At 39.6% G+C, this 20,424-nt stretch overlaps 1 protein-coding gene across 8 annotated transcripts in view; it reads left to right on the plus strand.

Moving 5' to 3' along the window:
* The window catches only part of LOC121870991 (pumilio homolog 2-like), a 284,265-nt gene that overhangs the window by 147,415 nt on the left and 116,426 nt on the right, over window positions 1-20,424 (plus strand). For all 8 annotated transcript variants that reach the window (XM_042373000.1, XM_042373003.1, XM_042372998.1 and 5 more), the window contains one exon: window positions 4,283-4,312. In XM_042373000.1, coding sequence (XP_042228934.1) covers window positions 4,283-4,312 — 30 coding nt within the window. The remainder of the gene's footprint in view (window positions 1-4,282; window positions 4,313-20,424) is intronic.

A 20,424-nucleotide genomic window follows, 5' to 3' on the forward strand; every position in this document is an offset into this window, starting at 1 on the left:
ATGGATTTAACTAAGGGAGTTGTATTAGTATTTCTTTAAGAATATTTCAGACAAGTTTAATTAATAACGTGTTCTGTTATCATAGTCTTCAAGTATGGCCTGAAGAGAATCTTAGTGGTAACCTTGTTCTGCTAAATTTGCAGTCAAGGTTAAAATTAATTTGGGTGCATAATATTTAGAAATAAAAAAAATGTGTTGTGTAATAATATAAATAAACGGTTTATTAATAGAGTTGCAGCCTGTGTGTGTGTGTGTGTGTGTGTGTGTGTGTGTGTGTGTGCGTGTGCGTGTGTGTGCGCGCGCGCGCTCGCTACTTTAGTTTTGAAGTATCGGGCCAGTAACTCACCTGGGGACAAGTATGGAGAGTGTCTGAAACGGTGAGCAATGCCAGGTGAAGTGCCTGGTTAAATGTGGAGTTGGGTAATAGATTATAAGGGGATCAGTCCCAGAATACTGTGGGTTATGTTAATGGTAGGGAGAGAAATGTGGGTTATCGGCAGTACTTATGCTTTAAGGAATGAAAAGAGCGAAGAAGAAAGATAACAATCCTGGGTAGATGTGAATGATCACTTAGACACGCAGACACACGAGAGAGAGAGAGCCTTGAGTCGCAAATTATATAAAGTGGGGAGAATAAACTCATTGCTATTTTTGTTGACGTACTAGTCTAGGAGTGGCACTTAGCTAAAATTACATATTTTCATTTAATTGAACAGCTTTGTGAACTACTCACGAAATATGTTGGGGGATGAACCACGAAACACCGACGTGAATGAACCTCGAAATAACTGGATGACCCACGGGTTTCATTATGAATGAACCACGAAATATCATTGAATGAACTGTGAGTGTAGCCCTCTCAATGAACAACTGGGTATTATCATATAACACGGAATGACAGCGAGGATTATTTCAAGGGACGTTTGTGTACGACTGTTGCGGAACTAATAAGCTTTTGACGACGCCAGTTTTTAGAATCTTAAAAAGTGGACTTTTAAGTAAACGCGAGATAGTGACTGTAGTGTAGTACGAGTTGTAAGCTAGTCAGATGCGAGTGAATGTTAAAGGTTAGATGACACGCTCGACGAAGTCACATGAACCCCAGAGGGAGTTACATTACGGGAACATTCGAGTCATTCCATTCTGATTACGTGAACTGCTTTAATCGCCTGAGGTGAACATTCGATCCTCTTATGACCGGTCATGTGTCGGATATTCGGATGAGATTGCACGAGCGTTCATCAGGTATAAATATTCAATTGATAATAAACATGAGACGTACAGCACGTGTGATATGTCGTCATAACAGTCCAATCAGACGACATGGGATTTAACTTAGCATAAGAATTTGAGTTTGATGACATGAGCGTCATTGGTGATCATAAATACAAAGAATAATGTGTAGTGAAGATGATGAAACAAAATATGTGGAGTTAGGGGAGTTGAGGTTTCAGAGTCAGGTAACTGAATGAAACTATATTACTTTAGTTACATTGATGATTAAGTTATGCAGGCTGTTATTTAAAAAACTTACACCTGCTGCCCACTGCTAACTTCATTCATGGACACATTTCACAACACAACTTCCATCGCGATGCAGGACATAACTGTATAAGGGATCAATTTTCTTCTCAAACGTTATTACCCGATAAAGATTTCGAACACCTTTTATTGATCCCTTGTCGTGCCGTGATCACATTTTCAGTCTTATATGAAATCTTTACACGTTGTTGTCATATTATAATTTTCCATGTCTTGCCGTTCCCTTGTCTATATCATACGGATTCGTGTGGCTGTTTGTTGTACAGGTGTTACGTGCAATATACAATCTCGTTCAAGATTCTTCGAACACTGCTGGAGACAGCTGGCAACTCGAGGCCGTTTGTTTACTATAGTACGCAGTATAATATAATACGAAACAACAAAGCCCAATCATGAAATTAAGCAACGGGGAACTAAGTAACCAATCACCGATCACTTTTACATTTATTCATGATTTGTACTGCGTACTCTAGTAAACAATTGGCCTCGAGTTGCCGGCTGTCTCCAGCAGTGTTCAAAGAATCTTGAACGAGACTTTACGTATCTCATAACATAACCTTAAAACCCTTAACCAATTGCTTCACGAGCTGTGCTTTCACGTATTTAGCCACTAACATCCCTGCCGGACGGACTGTATCTTTTTGTGTATTCTCTATATAAGATAGTTGTATACTGTACTCATATATTTTGTCAGTACAACATCAAATTGGATATTGTCTTAGTGAATCGTTGTACTATGAACTGTATAATCTAACTTGTTAAGTGAAATGTTTGGGTCAGTCTGCTTATAGCACCCCCATAGAACCAGACGACTTGAGAGCCGGGTCAGTCACACACAAGCTTGGGTAGTCAACTGAACTTTCACCACTGGTCTACGTTGTCAGTTCACTTCTGGGGATGTACTCAAGGTATTCATTGTTGAGGCTGGCTGGCTGTTTTGTTGTTTATATATTGCGAAGTCTGTTGGCACGTCTACCTAAATCTCGGAAAATGAACTATTATTATTATTTATTATCATCATCATCATTAGTCTGTGTAGTGGTGTATGGACGGGTCTCAAGACAAGAATGGGAGTGGCAAAAGTCATCTGAATGTTTTGTAACTTTGTATAGCACATTGGGGAGGAGGGAGGGGAGGGTACCATCACGGTCACCGACCTCCTGACTGTTTCCATCATCGCCCTCAGAACTCTCACCTCCGTCGGTTTGTTTCATTTCTTGCCCAACTGGATCGTCTCCCATTTCGCTCCCTCGTATTTCACGGTGATGCACTATTATCGCCGTTTAAAAGCGATGATGTCTCCAAACTAAGAAATTGAGTTAAAAAAAATGCAATGACTAATGATACGTTTGTTTGACCTCTCCCCTTTAAAAATAAATACAATAAAGACTTTGGACATCACAGCGACACTACTGTGATCAAGATTAAATCAGGTTGTTCATCTATGTGTAAATAATTTTTACCCAAACTTTCCATTATTTTCGAATTGATAAAAACACGTGCATACAAAAACAGAGTTCCGGCCAAATAGATATACTGCTCGCCTCTGTCTTGGGTAACCGATTCGCGTACTCTTACCGATAGAGCCTTTAATACACGTTCAAGCTATTTACATCTGGACATTGAACTGACATATATAAAGGAGCTACTGTACTCTTTAACAATGGTTTCCCTAAGAGATTTCCGGATACATTTATAGACAAAACCCGTAATAGGAATTTTGGTCCTACACAGTCACACTGTTCCTAAATATTCTGTTTGTTACAACATCCCGTACACAGGCCCACTCACTTTCACCTTTAGAAACAAACTTAAGAAACTTCTCAGTGAATTCGAACAAAAAATTTCTCTTAGACTAGTCTCAAAGCTGTAGGGCAGCATACAGTATATAGGTAAAACAAAAAGGCATTTGATAACTCGCATCCATGAGCACTTGGGTCGTTCCGTCCGAACATGCCAGTTAATCACGCAACCACCACATTCAGCTATCCGTAACCACGCCTACCAACAGGGCCATTTCGTTTTCACAGTGATTTCTCAGTTCTTTGCAGGAGCACTGTGAGACGGACCTCCTCATAATGGAAGCCCTGTATCGGTATAAAGTAAAGCCACCCATTTGTAATTGTTTTTCTCACTAAGGCTTGTCTTAATTAAGGTCATACTACCCCCTGTTTGTTTTAGTTGTTTTTTTTTCTGATAGTTTTGTACGGTGGTCTCCCGTCATTTTTTATTGGTTTTTAAATTATAATACTCGTTTTAAAAATGTTTTGCGGAAGGTAAATTTTAGAACAATGTTTCGTTTTCATTATATATTATCTGTAATTGTTAAAACTTTTTGTCTGTTTTCTACAGTAGGCTCTGATGGTAAATGATTTTCCGTAACGGTAGTATATATATATATATATATATATATATATATATATATATATATATATATATATATATATATATATATATATATATATATATATATATATATATATATATATATATATATATATATATATATATATATATATTATATTTTTCATGTAAATCCACAATGAAAACGTGGATAAGATAAATCTTGATAAAATCACACGGAAAATCACCTTAGCTTTCGTCTTTATTTCTTCCTTTCTGTTTCCATATATATATATATATATATATATATATATATATATATATATATATATATATATATATATATAAACCATTTTATTCAATAAACATGTCTAATACAGCTGTTTTACTGTTACAGGTTAGCAGACGAGTGGAATACGGACAGCAGGTAAATATACTGTACTTTAGTAAACAGTATGTACTCTTCGAACAACTAGATATTTTTCATCAATTAAAATTTGAAGTTATATGCAATGCTTTCAGTAGATTTATTGGATCAACAAGACCCGGTTAAATTATTTAAAAAAAAGTTACAAGTGAGACTTGCTTAATGAACTCGTCGTGTCTTCTCATGCAAACGTAATTGCTTGTTTGATTTATGACACTTCAGATTTTCTACATTGTGTTAGTCGTGGAAAGGACGTCTATTTTGTGTTCTCTCACTGTCAACTAACTGTACCGTACGCAGGGCCACTGACGTTTCCGACATAATGCCAGAATTCACATCTCCACTCCTTAGTCGATTCCCACTTGTGTAAAGGAAAGGACCGCGTCTCGGCGCTTTCACTGTTACATTATTAAATTATTTATCTTAAAATCTCCAGTTATGTTTTATTCCAGTATAAAAAGTAGTCCTCATATTGAGATAGTGTTTTCACATTTGTACCGGAACACGTGAAGGCAAAAAGATAATTACTACAGAGCGCAAATTAAAATAAAAAGAATTATAAGCGTGCTCGACATTTATCTTGTCTGTGGAAAGTGTAATATGCTACCATAATAGAGGCTTAACAGAATCCTTGTACGTGAGCTCCTATTCCTTCACAGAGATGTGTTTAGAAGTGTGGCACTGTTTTATCCTATGGTGTTCCTACTGGAATATTTCGTGAATGGCTTCAATGATTGGCGATAACAATGACTTGGTGAAGGATTCTTTGTTGTTAACACTTAAATTACTACGTAGGAATAACTAATGGTTACTTTTTACTTTTTAAGTAAAGTAGTTATTGCCTGCCCTTTGTGTGGACACACAATCCCGAACTGGTCTCCATGTACCTACATTTACCGGGTAGATGCTGATCAGAGTTTGTATTGTAAGTATTTTGAATATAAAAACAATACATCGTTCTGAGGAAATCTCTACAATAGATTTATTGTGGTAGCGGATGTTCTCTTACCTTCTGACAAGTTGGTGCCTTCGTTTACAGTATAGTCATTTATGTTACTGTAATAATGCCGATGAAATTTGTTCATTGAGCTGTATTTCATGAAGCAATAGGTAGAATCTTATCCATAGTTCTCTTAACCCTGTAGTATTACTTGTCAATACAGCCAGACGTAAAGGTTTTGATCAGCAGCGGTGGTACTCAGTACATCGGAACATTATTTTCAAATAAGAGAAAGGGCAAGTATCCTCGTCACGATGGTTGTGTAGCCTTGGTGCTCCACCCAAACTATCTACACGTTATGGGGAAATATTCAACTGAAAACGAAAAGAAATATGAGGTAGACTTGGCCCACTTACTCCAAATAAAATAGCGAGTGACGATAGTTATCGTAACAGCCCCTGAGTTACTACCTCGGCCAGCAGTTAGGTTGTAGTGGGTGAAGGGACTCGGCTCAAAAATAATCCCTTGTCGTATGGACAGAGGCAGTAACTAAACGTTTTAATGTAGCTTTTCCATTTTGCTGATTGGGGTTGCCTGAACAGGTTCATCTTTTTTTTATATATAATTGCTTAAAATTTGAAATACATATTACAGTAAGATTTTCTCAGTTTCAATCCTCTTGAGAATTAGAGCGTTACATACTGTAGGTCTATTGGATTCTCAAATTAAAATGAAAGTCTCTCTTTGTCAGCAGTAAAGCAAGAAGCATAACTCTTAGGTATATGTAATGTAGACCTAAGCGTTTTGAGAGTAATTTTCCTAAAAGTAATTGTTGTATGTATTTGTTTAAAAACCTTGGTTGCGCCTGTTTTTGCATACACCCCCCAAGTCTGCTTTCTAATAACGCATTGCACTTAGCGTTCAGTGCCATCTAGAATATCCATTCTATTTAAATAAGTCTGACATCTGTACACACCATTTGGGTAGTTGTTACATTTAGTGTATAATACTTTACCCGGTAATTAGGCTTCTGCGTACATCATGGGATTGTTGTATACTCTACTGAGCTGTATAGAGAACGTTTAGAACAAAGAGCACAGACACAATATTTATACCTGAGGGTCATGTCGTTACTTAAGTATGAATGTCTCAGTCTTTGTATAGTGTTGTCACTGCATACCACTTCGTGCACCGGTCAGTCATTCCAGGAAAAGTTAAATTCAGTGTTTCATGTATTGAAAATCTTCTGCCAAATTTTGAAACCCCCCTTTTTTGTAATACTGATAGACTTGTCACGTATTCTTGTTCACACGGCGCTCCTAGTGGACTTGAGCATCACGCCTATAATATTCCCCCAGCATTGAGTTTTTTGGGGGATGGGAGTTGTTGAAGATGTGTTAATTTAAACGCAAGTACTTTTTTATTTATGAAAAAAGGTGTATGGTATTGTGAACTTTGTTAGAACTGTGTAATGTCTGTTGTTCAGGCTTAGTTCTAATGTTAATAGATTAATGCGATTATGAAAGGCTCTGCTATAAACGACTTCGCTTGCCAGTCATTCTCACCTCCGACATAGAACGTAAATCCAATTCTGTATTCGGATAATACACTAGTTAGCTAATCGGGAATGAGGTAAGCTGAAGATAACGCGTTGCTTTTGATAGTTCAGACAGTGCTGGAGTCTACTGCACTATTACTACTACTACTACCATTAATAAGGTGAAATACCAAGTTTCCTACTACATACGACAGTTTGTAAGTAACACAGGCTGCTGCTCTCTTACTACGTCATATAAGTGTCGATAACCCGAGAAAGCTGGTATCGTTTATAAGATTTACTGCATTGTTAAGTTCAGCCCGCGAGGAAACACTTGGAGCATTAACTTACGTGATATTGTCTTGAAAATATTTATATAGTTACTGAACAAGAAAGACTCCAGACGTCAGGTATTGCATTAAAGTGTCTCACGGTGGTGAATTCTGGCACAGTCAGGGCTAGGCTTGATTGAGCTTGTAGGGCTGGTCAAGGCCAAGGCCAGGCGAGTTGCAGTAAGAGATCCAAGACGACACAAGGTCTGTGGTGGTGTGGAACATGACACTCTTGGAACCGGAAATTACCACACTAAGGTTGTTTTGTTTACTCTACGTTGAAGTAGAGGAAGCTAACGTGGTTAATATAAGACAAGAGTAAACAAAGATCCAGCACATGTACGGTACAGCGTCCCCTCCTACGGAAGTGTTTAACATACCTCTACTCAATAGGTACACTTACGTTTCAAGGTTAGGCTGTACGTACGTGCCTGTTGCTCTATATACGAGACACTGTACATTAGCCAAGTAATAACATACTGGACTGTAGGTAGTCCGGCTATATGTGCTATAACATTAAAATGAAAATTGGATCCGTGTCAGGATTTGTTTATTATATTAAGAATAATAATTTACGATCCAACACCTTCTAAGTTGCTTCGCATTACAGAGGTTAATAATTAGTGAACAGCGAACTTTGAATTTTTTACAGAAAGAATCTTAAGATAGGTGGGCTAGATTGGGGTGGAACATCCCACTACGTAGAACTGACACGAGAATGACCAGTTGGCGGGTGCTACAAGGAAAAAGAGAGAGAGGACTCTTAGTGCTTGCAGTGGACACGTGTGGATTAGTTATTTTGTAACCAGAGCATAAATGTATACGAATTGCTGATGCTCATCCGCCTTGAGTAATCCAGCTTGACACCGCATGTTAAATGCGAGACGCACCACCTGAATGTTACCAGTTGAGTTAACAGCGCTAGTTGTGTGTCAAAGATTAGGTGGAGGAGGACCCTAGTACGAGTAATTAGGTTTTTATGCAGTGTACAAGATCAGGGAAGAGGAGTGAGCAATTGTCGTTATGCATTGTGTAAGATACCAGATACTATACAGTACATGGTTGCAGTGTTATATGAAGTGTGCTACATACATTTCCAGGATTTTGTTTTGAGTCCCTTTACCAGATTACTCCTGTATACGGGTGTTCTTACTGCTTGGTTATTCATATCAAGAGCGTTATCGAGGCTCCTTTGTGTTACATCAGCGTTTTACTTGTATTGAAGTACCTGTGATGTCATGCTTTAATGATAAGTTAAAAAAAGTTTCAGCTTAAAACAGCGTTATCGTGGGGTGCTTTTGTAGTTTAAATACAATAATTCTCATTGAGGGACCCTGCAAGTTTGGAGTATCTTTGTGCTTATAAGTTTTTGGTTTAACCTTTATTCATCCATCAGTCCGACATACTGTACTCACCCAGGGAATAGTTTTGACCTTTTTATATAGGCTGTATAAAGATGAAGAAGATACAGGAGCTCGGTCTGAAGATTTTTTGCCATACCCTCTATGACTCATTGTCTCTATTAACAAGTCACTGATGACAACGGACACAGTAGAAGCCGTTTCCTTCATGTACAAGATAATGTACTGTATTCTGAGTACAGTATTTCATTTTACTGTGTGACATGGTTGATACTGTTCGTAGGTTGGAAGCTGGTGGTGGTAATCGGTTTATCATGAACTATACTGTATATTTACATTTGTACAGTGATTTTTGTTCTATCTACTGTACTGCCTTTATACCGTATTCCATTCTCTACTGAGCCTATGATACTCGCAGAATTAGAAAGATAAATGACACTTCAAGGTTTAAGACGCTAATGCCTGTTAGTAGTTTTTATATCATGTGTGTAGTGAGTTTTACTTCTTCAACTGCTAAGTGTCTTACAGAGTTGGAGTCAAACTACTTTATTAGTTATTTGAATGCTTTTACAAGTCATTTGGTTATCCTGGACATTAAATTGACAGAACTCACTTCATAACTGTATATATAGGAGGTGGTGGTTGTATTCCATATTCAGGTATATTGTTTTAAGTTGTACAGTAATAGAATGTTAGGCCTACATATTGGAGATATTGTTGTTTCGCAATGATTATTGAAACTAGACATTCTATGGTTGTTCCTGCTATATACACATTGGTTTGAATACACGGGCTTCACACACACACACACACACACACACACACACACACACACACACACACCAATTATTTATGAGTATGGTAAACTCGCCAGTCGTCCCGGGAGACGAGACTCGTGCAAGTGTTTGGTCGAGTTACTATGCACAGTGTGGTAATCAATAACAACCTCCCATTCCCTCTGTGGCCTTCGTCTTATCGGTTCTCTTAATGCTACTTCATGACAGACACCTGGCACTGTGTCCCCATTACAAATATCACGCATGAATTAGGACTGTCCCCATGACCTACAGTCACGCCTTGCCTCCCCATGACCTAATGACACATTGACACTACTCAATAACCTAGTGTCACACCTTACCTATATACAGGTCATTCTGTTCCTATGAGACCACCACCATCGTAAAGTGTACCAGTGACACTGTCATCATAAGTGTAATACTGACACCACCTTAAAGGTACCATTGACTCTGCCACCTTAACCTGATATCGCTGACAGTCATTCGGTCTCTGTGGGTGGCTTTCACGGGTGTGAGGGTTGACGAGCATGGCGCTTGGTCACTCCTCAAACATTTTCAAGGGTTGTCGTTATGAGTCCTCTTAGATTATTGTATCGCTCATTCATCCATTCCAGTCTTCGACTGACCCAGGTCTTTCTACCTTCAGTTTGTACAGATTAAATACGCTCCCAATGACCTTTCACCAAAGCATCCACATTGCTTATGCTTTAAATTTCCAATATAGGTATTCTTGGTGGTTTAGGCAATCATAGTATTTCTTCATTTGTTTTTCTATCAGCATCAAGGTATTGCATTATCCTCGAGCAGTATAATTTGGAGGTTTAGCCCCATTTTGGTATCTGCTATACTTTAGTCTACTTCTAATACTATAATTTTTCCTTTGGGCTGCACCCACCACTCAATCCCAATACCCTATGTAGGAGTGCTTGTTTGAGAGTGTACGCCGGCAGTGCGTGTCGTGGGTGTTGCTCGTGTGTGCGCTTGCACTTCTCCGTGGGCTGTCGTAAATGCATTTTACGCGAGTGTAGGGCAGCTGCAGCTTACAAACATTTCACTCAATAAACATTTATTATAAACTGTGATGACGTAAAGGGACAGTGAGGCATTAACCCTCCCTTTTCCATGAGCGTCCCATTATACGTTAATATCTCTGTTAGTGTTCACACAGCTGAATTAATTCATGTTTATATTGCAAGTACAGTCAGTCATACGCACACATCCAAACTTACACATGGGTGCTATTGTACAACCAGATACTGTACACCTATTTACTTAGTTCCACTCGAAGAAACATTGGCATTCCTGTGTGTGTGTGTGTGTGTGTGTGTGTGTGAGCGCACGCATGGGCGCACGCATGGGCGCTTTCACTTTTTGGGAATGGCTTTATATACCTATGTATGCAGATACACATGAATTCATAATCGCAAACATGCACGTACTCTTGAACACATACTGAAAGTATCCAAGCATGAACGAACGTAGTTCCCGGCTTGAGGTTCACCAAGAATGTATTAGGCAGAGTACAACAGCTCGGAGATCGATGCTCCGCCCGAGGCACAAAAGGAACACCTTCCTCAGGTAAATACACCTAACTGTGTGACCTGACGTTACGTGTGGTGGTAGTTCTGAGGTATAGAGAGAGGCCCAACCACTAGGTTGCTCAGTCCCCTCTTAAACTCGCAGACGACCATGTATATAATTAACTTGCAAAAAACAAGGGATAAGATTAAAAATATTCACTAATGGCCTTTGCTGCTGACCTATTACATTCACCTTAATTGAACCACTTAGATCTTGCACATTCCTTCCCAATTTTTGTTCAATTTGAGGAAAAATTTGACGTTCGTAGTCAAACTGTGAGACAAGACATCCACTGGTGGGTGTAATGCGATACAAATTCACTGTACTGTACAGGGTACTCTGTTTTTAGGCACTTGAGTACGGGGCCCTCTCTGTTGAATAAGATTGTCTGCTGCCAATAAAATAGTAAAAGTGGTGTCCCTGTAGTGAAGTGGTTCAGAAGAAATATTCATTATTGGTATTCTTCAACTAGCTAGTTTTGCCTGTGTAATGGGAGTTTAACGGTGTAAATGACAGATGTTTGGCAGAGCCTCTTCCCCTCCCACCACACACACACTCTCATGTTCGGTTATTTGTACCAGTTAGTATACGTTTATTGTCTTTGTTTTATCTGGAATCTTTGTACCTGTATTTTTCTGGCTAAATAAACTGTTTCAATTCAAAAGTCGGCAATGGGATATTTTGGTGGGGGGAACCTTTCCAGTGACTTGATCCAGCATATACTGCAGTGCACGATACACTACGAGAGATATTTTCCGCATGAGTTTCAATTATCTCGTTCGCCCGTCCGTTTGGCCGGGAAGATTAGTATCGAAGTGTTTTTCTTGCATAGAAATAAAAGAGTTAAAGCCAGGATTAAGAGAAAGGTGGTTAGATCTTTAAGTCCCGTCCAGCATATAACCTTTAAAAGACTTAGTTAAAACCCTTAGATTTTCTCTGTTTTAGGGAGCGTCTGGAGGGACTGTGGGTTGAGGTGTGTCGTAAACTTTTGGTGCCAGTTTTCTTCTTGCCTCGTTCGTCATTTGCCCTACAATGGCCAGAGGAGTGTTAAACGTAACAATTAAACTATTTTCACGTAGTTTTAAGTTTTTAATATATTTTTGCATATCGTCATCCACTGCTTTCCATGTTGATTCACTTTCACTTATTTTGTGTCCTCGCGGTTATTCTCGTGTGACTCATTTCACTTTCACTTAACTTTCTCTTATTTCTAATTTTCTCATTTGTTTCTGTTGGTGTCTTTCTAAACTCACTTTCACCTACAGTATTATACATGCCCCGTGTTGACGTACACAGTGTAAGCGTTATAAAAAAAATTTCTAGGTTGATAAAAATTACTTATGTAGCACTTATTGTACTGTATAGCCTGTGTCTCCTGGGCATAAATAGCTTACTTAATGGTATTCGTTCAAGATGAGATTGACCCTAGTGTGTGTCTCGCTTTTTATAATGTTTTATAAATATCTGTAACTTTGTATATTCATCACAGATTAGTTAATGTGCCCCTTCTAACACAACGCGACGTGGAATACTCATTACTAGACAAATCAACAGGTGTTAATTTTAGTCCACACCGCTAAGGTTTACGCTGTCTTCGCGTATACCAGTGTTGTATTGTTTACCGTTATCACCATCAGATGTAAACTTAACTATCGCTTTTGGGTGAAGTGAAGAAGGCAGAGAACAGGAAGAAAGGGCGAGTTAGATGCCTCAGACCTACTGGTGGGCAAAGGAGTGATGGTGGTGATAGCCGACGGGGATTACTTTTATATGTCATTTTAGGCAAGAAAATCGAGCGGTATATAACAAGAAATGAGTAATATATAGCTGAAAAGAGCGACACTGCTACCCTCTTTAAGGCCTAAGCTGGTGAGGGATGGTCGGCCAAGGTGGGTTGCTGACAGGAAGTCATTAAGTGAGCAGCCGGAATCCAGCACTCACACGGGAGTGTGTTCGTTCATGGCAGACTTTTTCCCACAAATATTAAATATCTTGTGTGTGTGTTTTCTCTTGGTTTGTCTAGGGGATTTTTTTTTTCCCCCTACTCCCACCCCGGTCTCATATGGTCGCATTTCACTGGGTAAAGGGGAGTACGGTACTGGGCGCCCTTAATTACCCTCTACTGTTTTAGTAGCATAAGTGTAGCTATTTTATGAATGTCACTTGATGCGGGTGTTGATTCTCGACGTGGACAAGTGGTATTTCCTGTAAAGTTTTTTTTATTGCCAAAAAATACGCTCATCATGTCATATAGTATCTTTCAATGTTTTAAATTGTTAACGTAATGCCCTTGATCGATTATTGGAGTTTAAACTTAACATCGGATTAACTTACAGTAGTTCCTTGGGTAGGCTACTTTTCCTGTGTCGGTGGAAGTGGGGGAACGAGCAGATTTTTCGGGCCACTTGTTGGGTGTGTAAAGGTTTACTGTGAATGTGTTGCTTTTTAGCCCCCATGAAGCAGTGTATCCTCCTCAGAAATACTCCTTCTCATCCCATATCTTCTTTATGACCGTATTCCAATGTTATAAAAGTCGGTCTCAAGGGGTCGTCTTCTTAGTTGTGGGTCCTAGGCTTTCTTTCTTTGTTGCTTCACACTCATTCCCATACACCACCACCCATTACTCCCCATCTCCAGTCTCGACTTCCTGGTTTCTTTGTTTATCTTCTATAAAGTTGCAGGTGTTATCGTTCCTTATTCTCCCTTTTTATACTGTATACCAAACATCATATTACTTCTCTCACTTATTACCAGTACCTTCTCTTCTGCTATAATGACCAAGTGCATACGAGATAAAGTGTCTTAATTAGCATTTTCTGTTTACTGTTAATATTAGTATTTCACATAGTGTCTGACTTCGGAGTATTAATTACATCCTGACCTTAACCCTCCCTTCTCTTGACTTACAGTTCACACCATCCTCCCTTCCTCAAAACAGTCGCTTGTTTTGCCTCTTGACACACTCCCTCTGTTGGATGGATTATATATTACATTTTTATAGTCTTAACACATTCATGTAACGTCCTCTTGACTAAATTTCACGTAGTTCGTCAAATTTTAACAGAGCTGTGCCTTCGTATCCATCATCAAACCGTTTTTTAGTCGTCGTGATACTACTTGTACTTCTTCGTTCCAACATCAGTTTTTCCTCCTCCTCCTCCTTTCCTCCCTCTTTTATCTCCCTACGTGCTCACTCAACTGTCTCTACCAGCGTCTCTCGAGTAGCGTACAATACGTCTCCGATTCTACTTCTCTCAAGTTGTGTTGTTTCTCTTCTTCGTTATAATTGATTGTATTTTTCTTTTGTTTTTCATGACCTGATTATTTCTTCATATTTGTTTGCCTATTTTGTTTTACTCTAGAACTTGGACCAGCTTCATATTTGGTACACACTGTTTTGGTTCACCACATTACAGTCCAGGATTGTCTCTCCTCGAATAGTATGATGTCAGTGTGGCACATATGGCCTACTCTTTATTTAATTAGATTTTCTCGTCCAGAATCTATTAAGGCTTGTAATCTCTCATGTTATTGTTCAGAGTTGTTAAAATTCAAAACTATCCCGATGTGATAAGTGGGACACGGGAATTGAATTATCAGGGCTTGTATCCTGTTAATCTCATAGCTTTATGTGTTGTGGGTGTTCCTTCACTGGCACGTACTGTATCTCCTTTGTTAGCATTTACGACTCAGTAGTCCGTATGTCCGTCCCCCTACTCTATATACTGTAGGTGTTCAACTGGCATTACAGGTGGATGGTATTCCAGTCACTTTCGTTACCTCCATGAAAGTAACTGGATTATTTACACTTACCTCAGATATGGGTATACAGTACTATACTCCATAATTTTCTTGTATCTGGTGTGTGTGCGTGCGTGCGCGCATTTTCACGATTTGCAGTCATCGTCACTACTATTTCTAGAAGTGTAAAATTTGCTCAGGGTGGTCAGCAATAGAAGAGGGTGTTACGGTTTGGGGCAGAATGAATATACATCGGTGGAGTTATATTGGATGGGCTAATAGTTATTCTCAAGTGTCGTCTGGCCACTGTGGTTAAGACCTCATTGGGTCTCCCCCAAGATGCTGTGCATACAAATTCTTTAAGGTGTCATCAGTTTGGCGTCTTGTATAATAATTGCTTGTATGGTTTATTTTTATCATCATTTAAAGTACTGTTGTGTTCGTCCCATCTTTACATTCCTCTTCCGTTCTCTGGTAAGGTTCGATCGTGTATCCCTTTTCCAGCTTGGCTTCGTGGTATAAAATATTCTCTTAGTCATTGTGTATGTTCATTTTCCACGACGTTGAATAGGGGTAGATACAGGTAATCCGGTGTGTGTGTGTGTGTGTGTGTGTGTGTGTGTGTGTGTGTGTGTGTGTGTGTGTGTGTGTGTGTGTGTGTGTGTGTGTGTGTGTGTGTGTGTGTGTGTGTGTGTGTGTGTGTGTGTGTGTGTGTGTGTGTGTGTGTGTGTGTGTGTGTGTGTGTGTGTGTGTGTGTGTGTGTGTGTGTGTGTGTGTGTGTGTGTGTGTGTGTGTGTGTGTGTGTGTGTGTGTGTGTGTGTGTGTGTGTGTGTGTGTGTGTGTGTGTGTGTGTGTGTGTGTGTGTGTGTGTGTGTGTGTGTGTGTGTGTGTGTGTGTGTTCCTTTTCTCAACCTTATCACGGGTTACTTGACGCACATCTCCGCGTGCATTCGTTTTTCTTTTACTTAGTCAAGTGCATACAACCTCTCCGTTATGCAGTGATACACCACTAGGAATCACTTATACAACTGCTGCAAGAACACGAGCATAGGTTAAAGTAAAGATGCTAGAAGTATCGGTCACGTAAATCGGGTCATTTAATCCTCGCTGCACCTCAGTGGTGGTGCGTATTTTGGCCTTGGCTTGTCATCGCACCGCGTGACCTTGTGGTGTAGCCTTCCCTTTAGATATGTCTTCGCAAGCGAGATGTCACGGGTTCGATTCCTGGGCCGGTGGAAGTTGTTTGGACATACTTCCTAGCCCCCATTAGTCCCTGTTCACCTAGCAGTAAAGTAGGTACCTGGTGTAAATCGAAAGTTGCGAATTCGTATTCAGGGACAAGTTGTTGGAGCTTCCAATAACTTGATGACATAAACTATTGACTCTTCAAGCTTCTATGCCCTAGACTCTTCAGGCTTCTACGCCCTTAACTCATGAGGCAAAGGCAAGCATGAACTTAGCATGCTTCCCTGTTGGGCACTGTAAACGCTTCTGCGCTTCACCTTACACAAGGATGTAGGGGAGTGCCCAATAAAAAAAAGATACGTAACTTTGCTAACACCCCGGCTGCTTGTGGTTGTCGTGAGGATAGTGCTATTATTTATGGGTAATAGGACGTTGGGAGGATGATAATATTTATTTAGGTTTACAGTGGATAAACATATAAACTATGCAGTTATACAGGTCAGCATGGGAGTTTACGGTTTCATATTATGTACTATAGACAGTGAAGGTATACAACAATGGTAAACAGTAAGGCAATTTGACCAAGGGTAACCAACAGAGTTGTCTGAGAACCAGGTAATGAATAGTAAATAATCGTTGTCGTGTATAAGAGAAATAGTTGAAGTGATATATTAATCCGAGGGTTGTTGATAGTACGGTACTGCTAAATGGTATCTATACGTATACAGTATGCTGAGTGAAAGGATGGTAGGGACGTGAGTTGCTCAAGATAAGATTTCAAACGTAACAACTTCATATGGTACAGTAACTTGACGAGTGTTTAATTATATTTGTGTTGTAAAGCCGGTATACGAATGTGGTTATCTTACTGGTTATATACTTTGATCCTGTCGAGACATTACATAATGTATTTTGTTTTGAGTGAAGATTGGAGTCCATTTACTCATACCCGACACGTTATTACAATAAATATATTTGGTAAAGTTAGGGTGAAGCAACCTTAAACTTAATACTGCCTGACAACCAGTGTTCGCGACACACCCCTCCCACTCTGGCCGACTCGAGGCAATACTCCCTCCGTTGGCTTTTTAAGGAGGCAGGTCGGGGAGGGGCGGGGCGGGGGCGAGGTTGTATCTCATGTCGAGTTTACGACCAGGTCACCCGGCCTTTAAAGCCCACCGCCCAGCTGAGTGTCTCCATACCTTAACCTTACTTTAATTTCGGGATTCTTAAATGTTGATTCTTAAATGTTGTATGCCGTTGTCTGAGGACTGAGGGCCTCTACTAAACAAGTGCGCTATCTAGGGAGTGATGTTCGATTTGTTTTATTAGACTGGGAGGGACATTACACTTAACAATTATATACTGTATGCGTGTATGTCATTAACCGTTGAAGTATGCAGAATTTTATCTTGACAAGATATATCAATATATTGTGGTACAGTATTGTTAGTGTCATTTAGACGGCAAATTACTTCAGTTAATGTTATTGGGTTGCTCTGTTGAAACACAATGTATTGTGTTATACTCTTTGACATCCTTCTCTTTGTGGAATTTAGGGATACCAGATTTATTTAATTTTTTTACTTAAAAAATAACAAAACAAATCAACCATTCTGAAATGGAACTGGGTGAATGACAACCTGGGTATCTTCTCAACACGGAGTGGATTTAGACGGCAAATTACTTCAGTTAATGTTATTGGGTTGCTCTGTTGAAACACAATGTATTGTGTTATACTCTTTGACATCCTTCTCTTTGTGGAATTTAGGGATACCAGATTTATTTAATTTTTTTACTTAAAAAATAACAAAACAAATCAACCATTCTGAAATGGAACTGGGTGAATGACAACCTGGGTATCTCCACGACAACCCTGCCGGGATTACACACACAAAAGAAAACCGCCAACATAGAGCAGTGAAATTGTGTAAGCATTTTTATGAGCACCATTAGGCTACATCTACTGATTTTAAGCTGTTTGATTAATAATTATGCCTGTGGGGCATGTGTTTCACAAATTATGTGTGTGTGTGTGTGCAATTATATTATATTACTAATAATGCTCTGTGTGTGTGTGTGTGTGTGATAGATATCGGTATAAAATAAAGAAGATTAGTGTGTGCGTACTTGGGTACTCTATATTCTGAAAGAAATTGGTGTTGCTTGACACCAGAGGTAAAATTTATGGGGCTTGAATTACTTTTAAAGGTCGTACTATTTCCTTCATTTCCTGGACCCTTCTGTTAACACTGTATTTAGTAGGATGTCGTACGAAGACATCCTATTTGTTGTTTACGTCTGCCTGGACAGGAGATTAATGTGGCAAGCACGGAAATGGAATGTAAACCATTAGGATTAAACGATAAGGTACTTTTATCTTGTCTCCCCTTGCTGTTTGAATGTAGAGAAGTCGTCCAAGTCTTACGTGGTAAGTGTTAAAGAAAGTTTCCCCTCCGACATGGATGAGTGATACCTGTTCCATTGATATACCCGGTACCAGTTTGGTCGAGGACACACTTCAGACTGGGAACTCCCTCCCCTAATCCTGCTTCTTGCCCTGCTAGTATGTGCCAGATTAGATAATACATTGTACTAGTTACTTAGCCGGTTGTACCCCTGGCCCACCCTACCAATGAGAGAGAGAGAGAGGTGTGTGTGTGTGTGTAATAATAATAATAATAATAATAATAATAATAATAATAATAATAATAATTAACGGTTTATTGAAAGAGCTTGGCAGCCAGAAGGCTGAAAATATACAGTTACATATTTGGGGAATGGGTTACGAATTACAAATAATATACAAGTAACATAAGTGACACAAATAAGACATATATTAACTAGATGTGGAAAAGCTCAAACTACAGTTCATTTCAACATAGTGACAGTGTAAGGAGCAGTGTTTACTGGGAGTGAATACACTGATGTATGTGTGTGTGTGTGTGTGTGTGTGTGTGTGTGTGTGTGTGTGTGTGTGTGTGTGTGTTTTATAGTGCGGCCAGCGTAAAAAATACCGTCACTACTGTTGTAAATATATGAATATACAGTATTGAACAAAATGTACTATATACTGTGCAATACATCAGTATAGCGGGAAACCAGGTGCCAGCGTGTGTATCAGATACTTGACAAATAACATAATTACTGCCCCATTGTAGAAATTATGCTGTACGGCTGAAGGCTTATGCACTTCTAGTTGCGTGATGACTTGGGATTTCTGGAAAGGTGTGAGCAAGAGAGAGTTTTATGGTAGATCAGATAAGCCTTGGTGGCGGACCTTAGGCAATGGTGCAGGACACCTCCCTCTCCTGTCCATTCCTGCTGGATGGTAGCTACGCGCTCATTCCTCCCACCAAGGCTTCTATGACAGGGAAAGTGTTCTTAAGATTTCTAAACTTTTCATATCAAGTTCATATTTTATAAGTTTCATGCAATGCTTATCCTTAAACTGGGTGGCATGGTGAACTAGTATTTTTTTAAGTGACCTTCGTCTAGACTGGACCACTTGACCTGTTATGGGGGAAAATAGGCCATTGTGAGTTACGTCAAGCTTTTTGGGTAAACTTTACTTCGTGTTAGTCAACAGATCACTGGCCTATCATTAGACATTATTTTAATTATACATATTATAGTCACCAGACCTCGATGTGCGCGATCATCTAATGGTGCAGTCACCCCTTTGAAAAAATAGGTAGTTTTGGCCTTTAGGAAAATAGGTCGAACCTTGGTAAATTCACAAGATTTTTGTGTACATCATTAACTACCAGAAAAATAGATCACTATTACCTACAATAATGCAACAAGCGAGTCACCTCCTAATTAATGCACAGGGTGAAGAATGTGCTGTCGCTGGAAGGTCCGTTGTCTGTCAACAGCTCGTGTAAATTAATGACCCTTGTTGTTGGTACTCAGTACGGTACGCTGTATGATGAACCTGTATTATTAGCCTGCAGTGTGAGGCGGGTTGCTCTTTGGTATAAATGATTCAATTGAGAATGTGTAATGAAGGGTTGCTAACGTCTGCGGCTTGGCGTCGTGTGGATGGATGGCAGCGAGGTAGTTGAGGGTGTCTGATGAGACGATCAATATCCAGGTGTTTGCACATTTAGGCTCGGGCTTTGGTGTACATCTTTCTGCCTTTAACTTACAGTAGACCAACTCTGTGTTACCATGTGCCTGTTGGCCACATCCAGTCTAGTTCAGGTGCCGCCTAACATTGCGCCAGAAGTCATTCCAGTTTAAATCAAACACCGTCCTTGTATTTTGCTGCCACTCAGTCCTGTTACATCACCATAACACTACAGTCCAGCCCTCATACATCACCACTTGCCCCGCTATGGTGTTAATATACCGCACTGCGATGTCACCTACTGCTATGGTTTTGTCGCCTTGTCCTGTTACTCTGTCAAGTATCCCTCCAATGGGACCAGCTTACCGTCCCACGGCACCATCTTTCATTGTTGTTACCAAAATGTCTCACCGAGTTGTAAGATGACTGGAAAAAAAATTAACCTTGAGACTAAAAAACTGATCACCCACGTGATCAGTTCCAGTAGGGTGGTCAAGGGTACTGTAAAGTTAACGACGATAAAGTTAAATTAATTTCTGAGGTAAATAATGGAGTGTAAAGATAAG

Source organism: Homarus americanus, unplaced genomic scaffold, assembly GCF_018991925.1.
Source record: "Homarus americanus isolate GMGI-L3 unplaced genomic scaffold, GMGI_Hamer_2.0 scaffold52512, whole genome shotgun sequence".
Lineage (NCBI taxonomy): Eukaryota > Metazoa > Arthropoda > Malacostraca > Decapoda > Nephropidae > Homarus > Homarus americanus.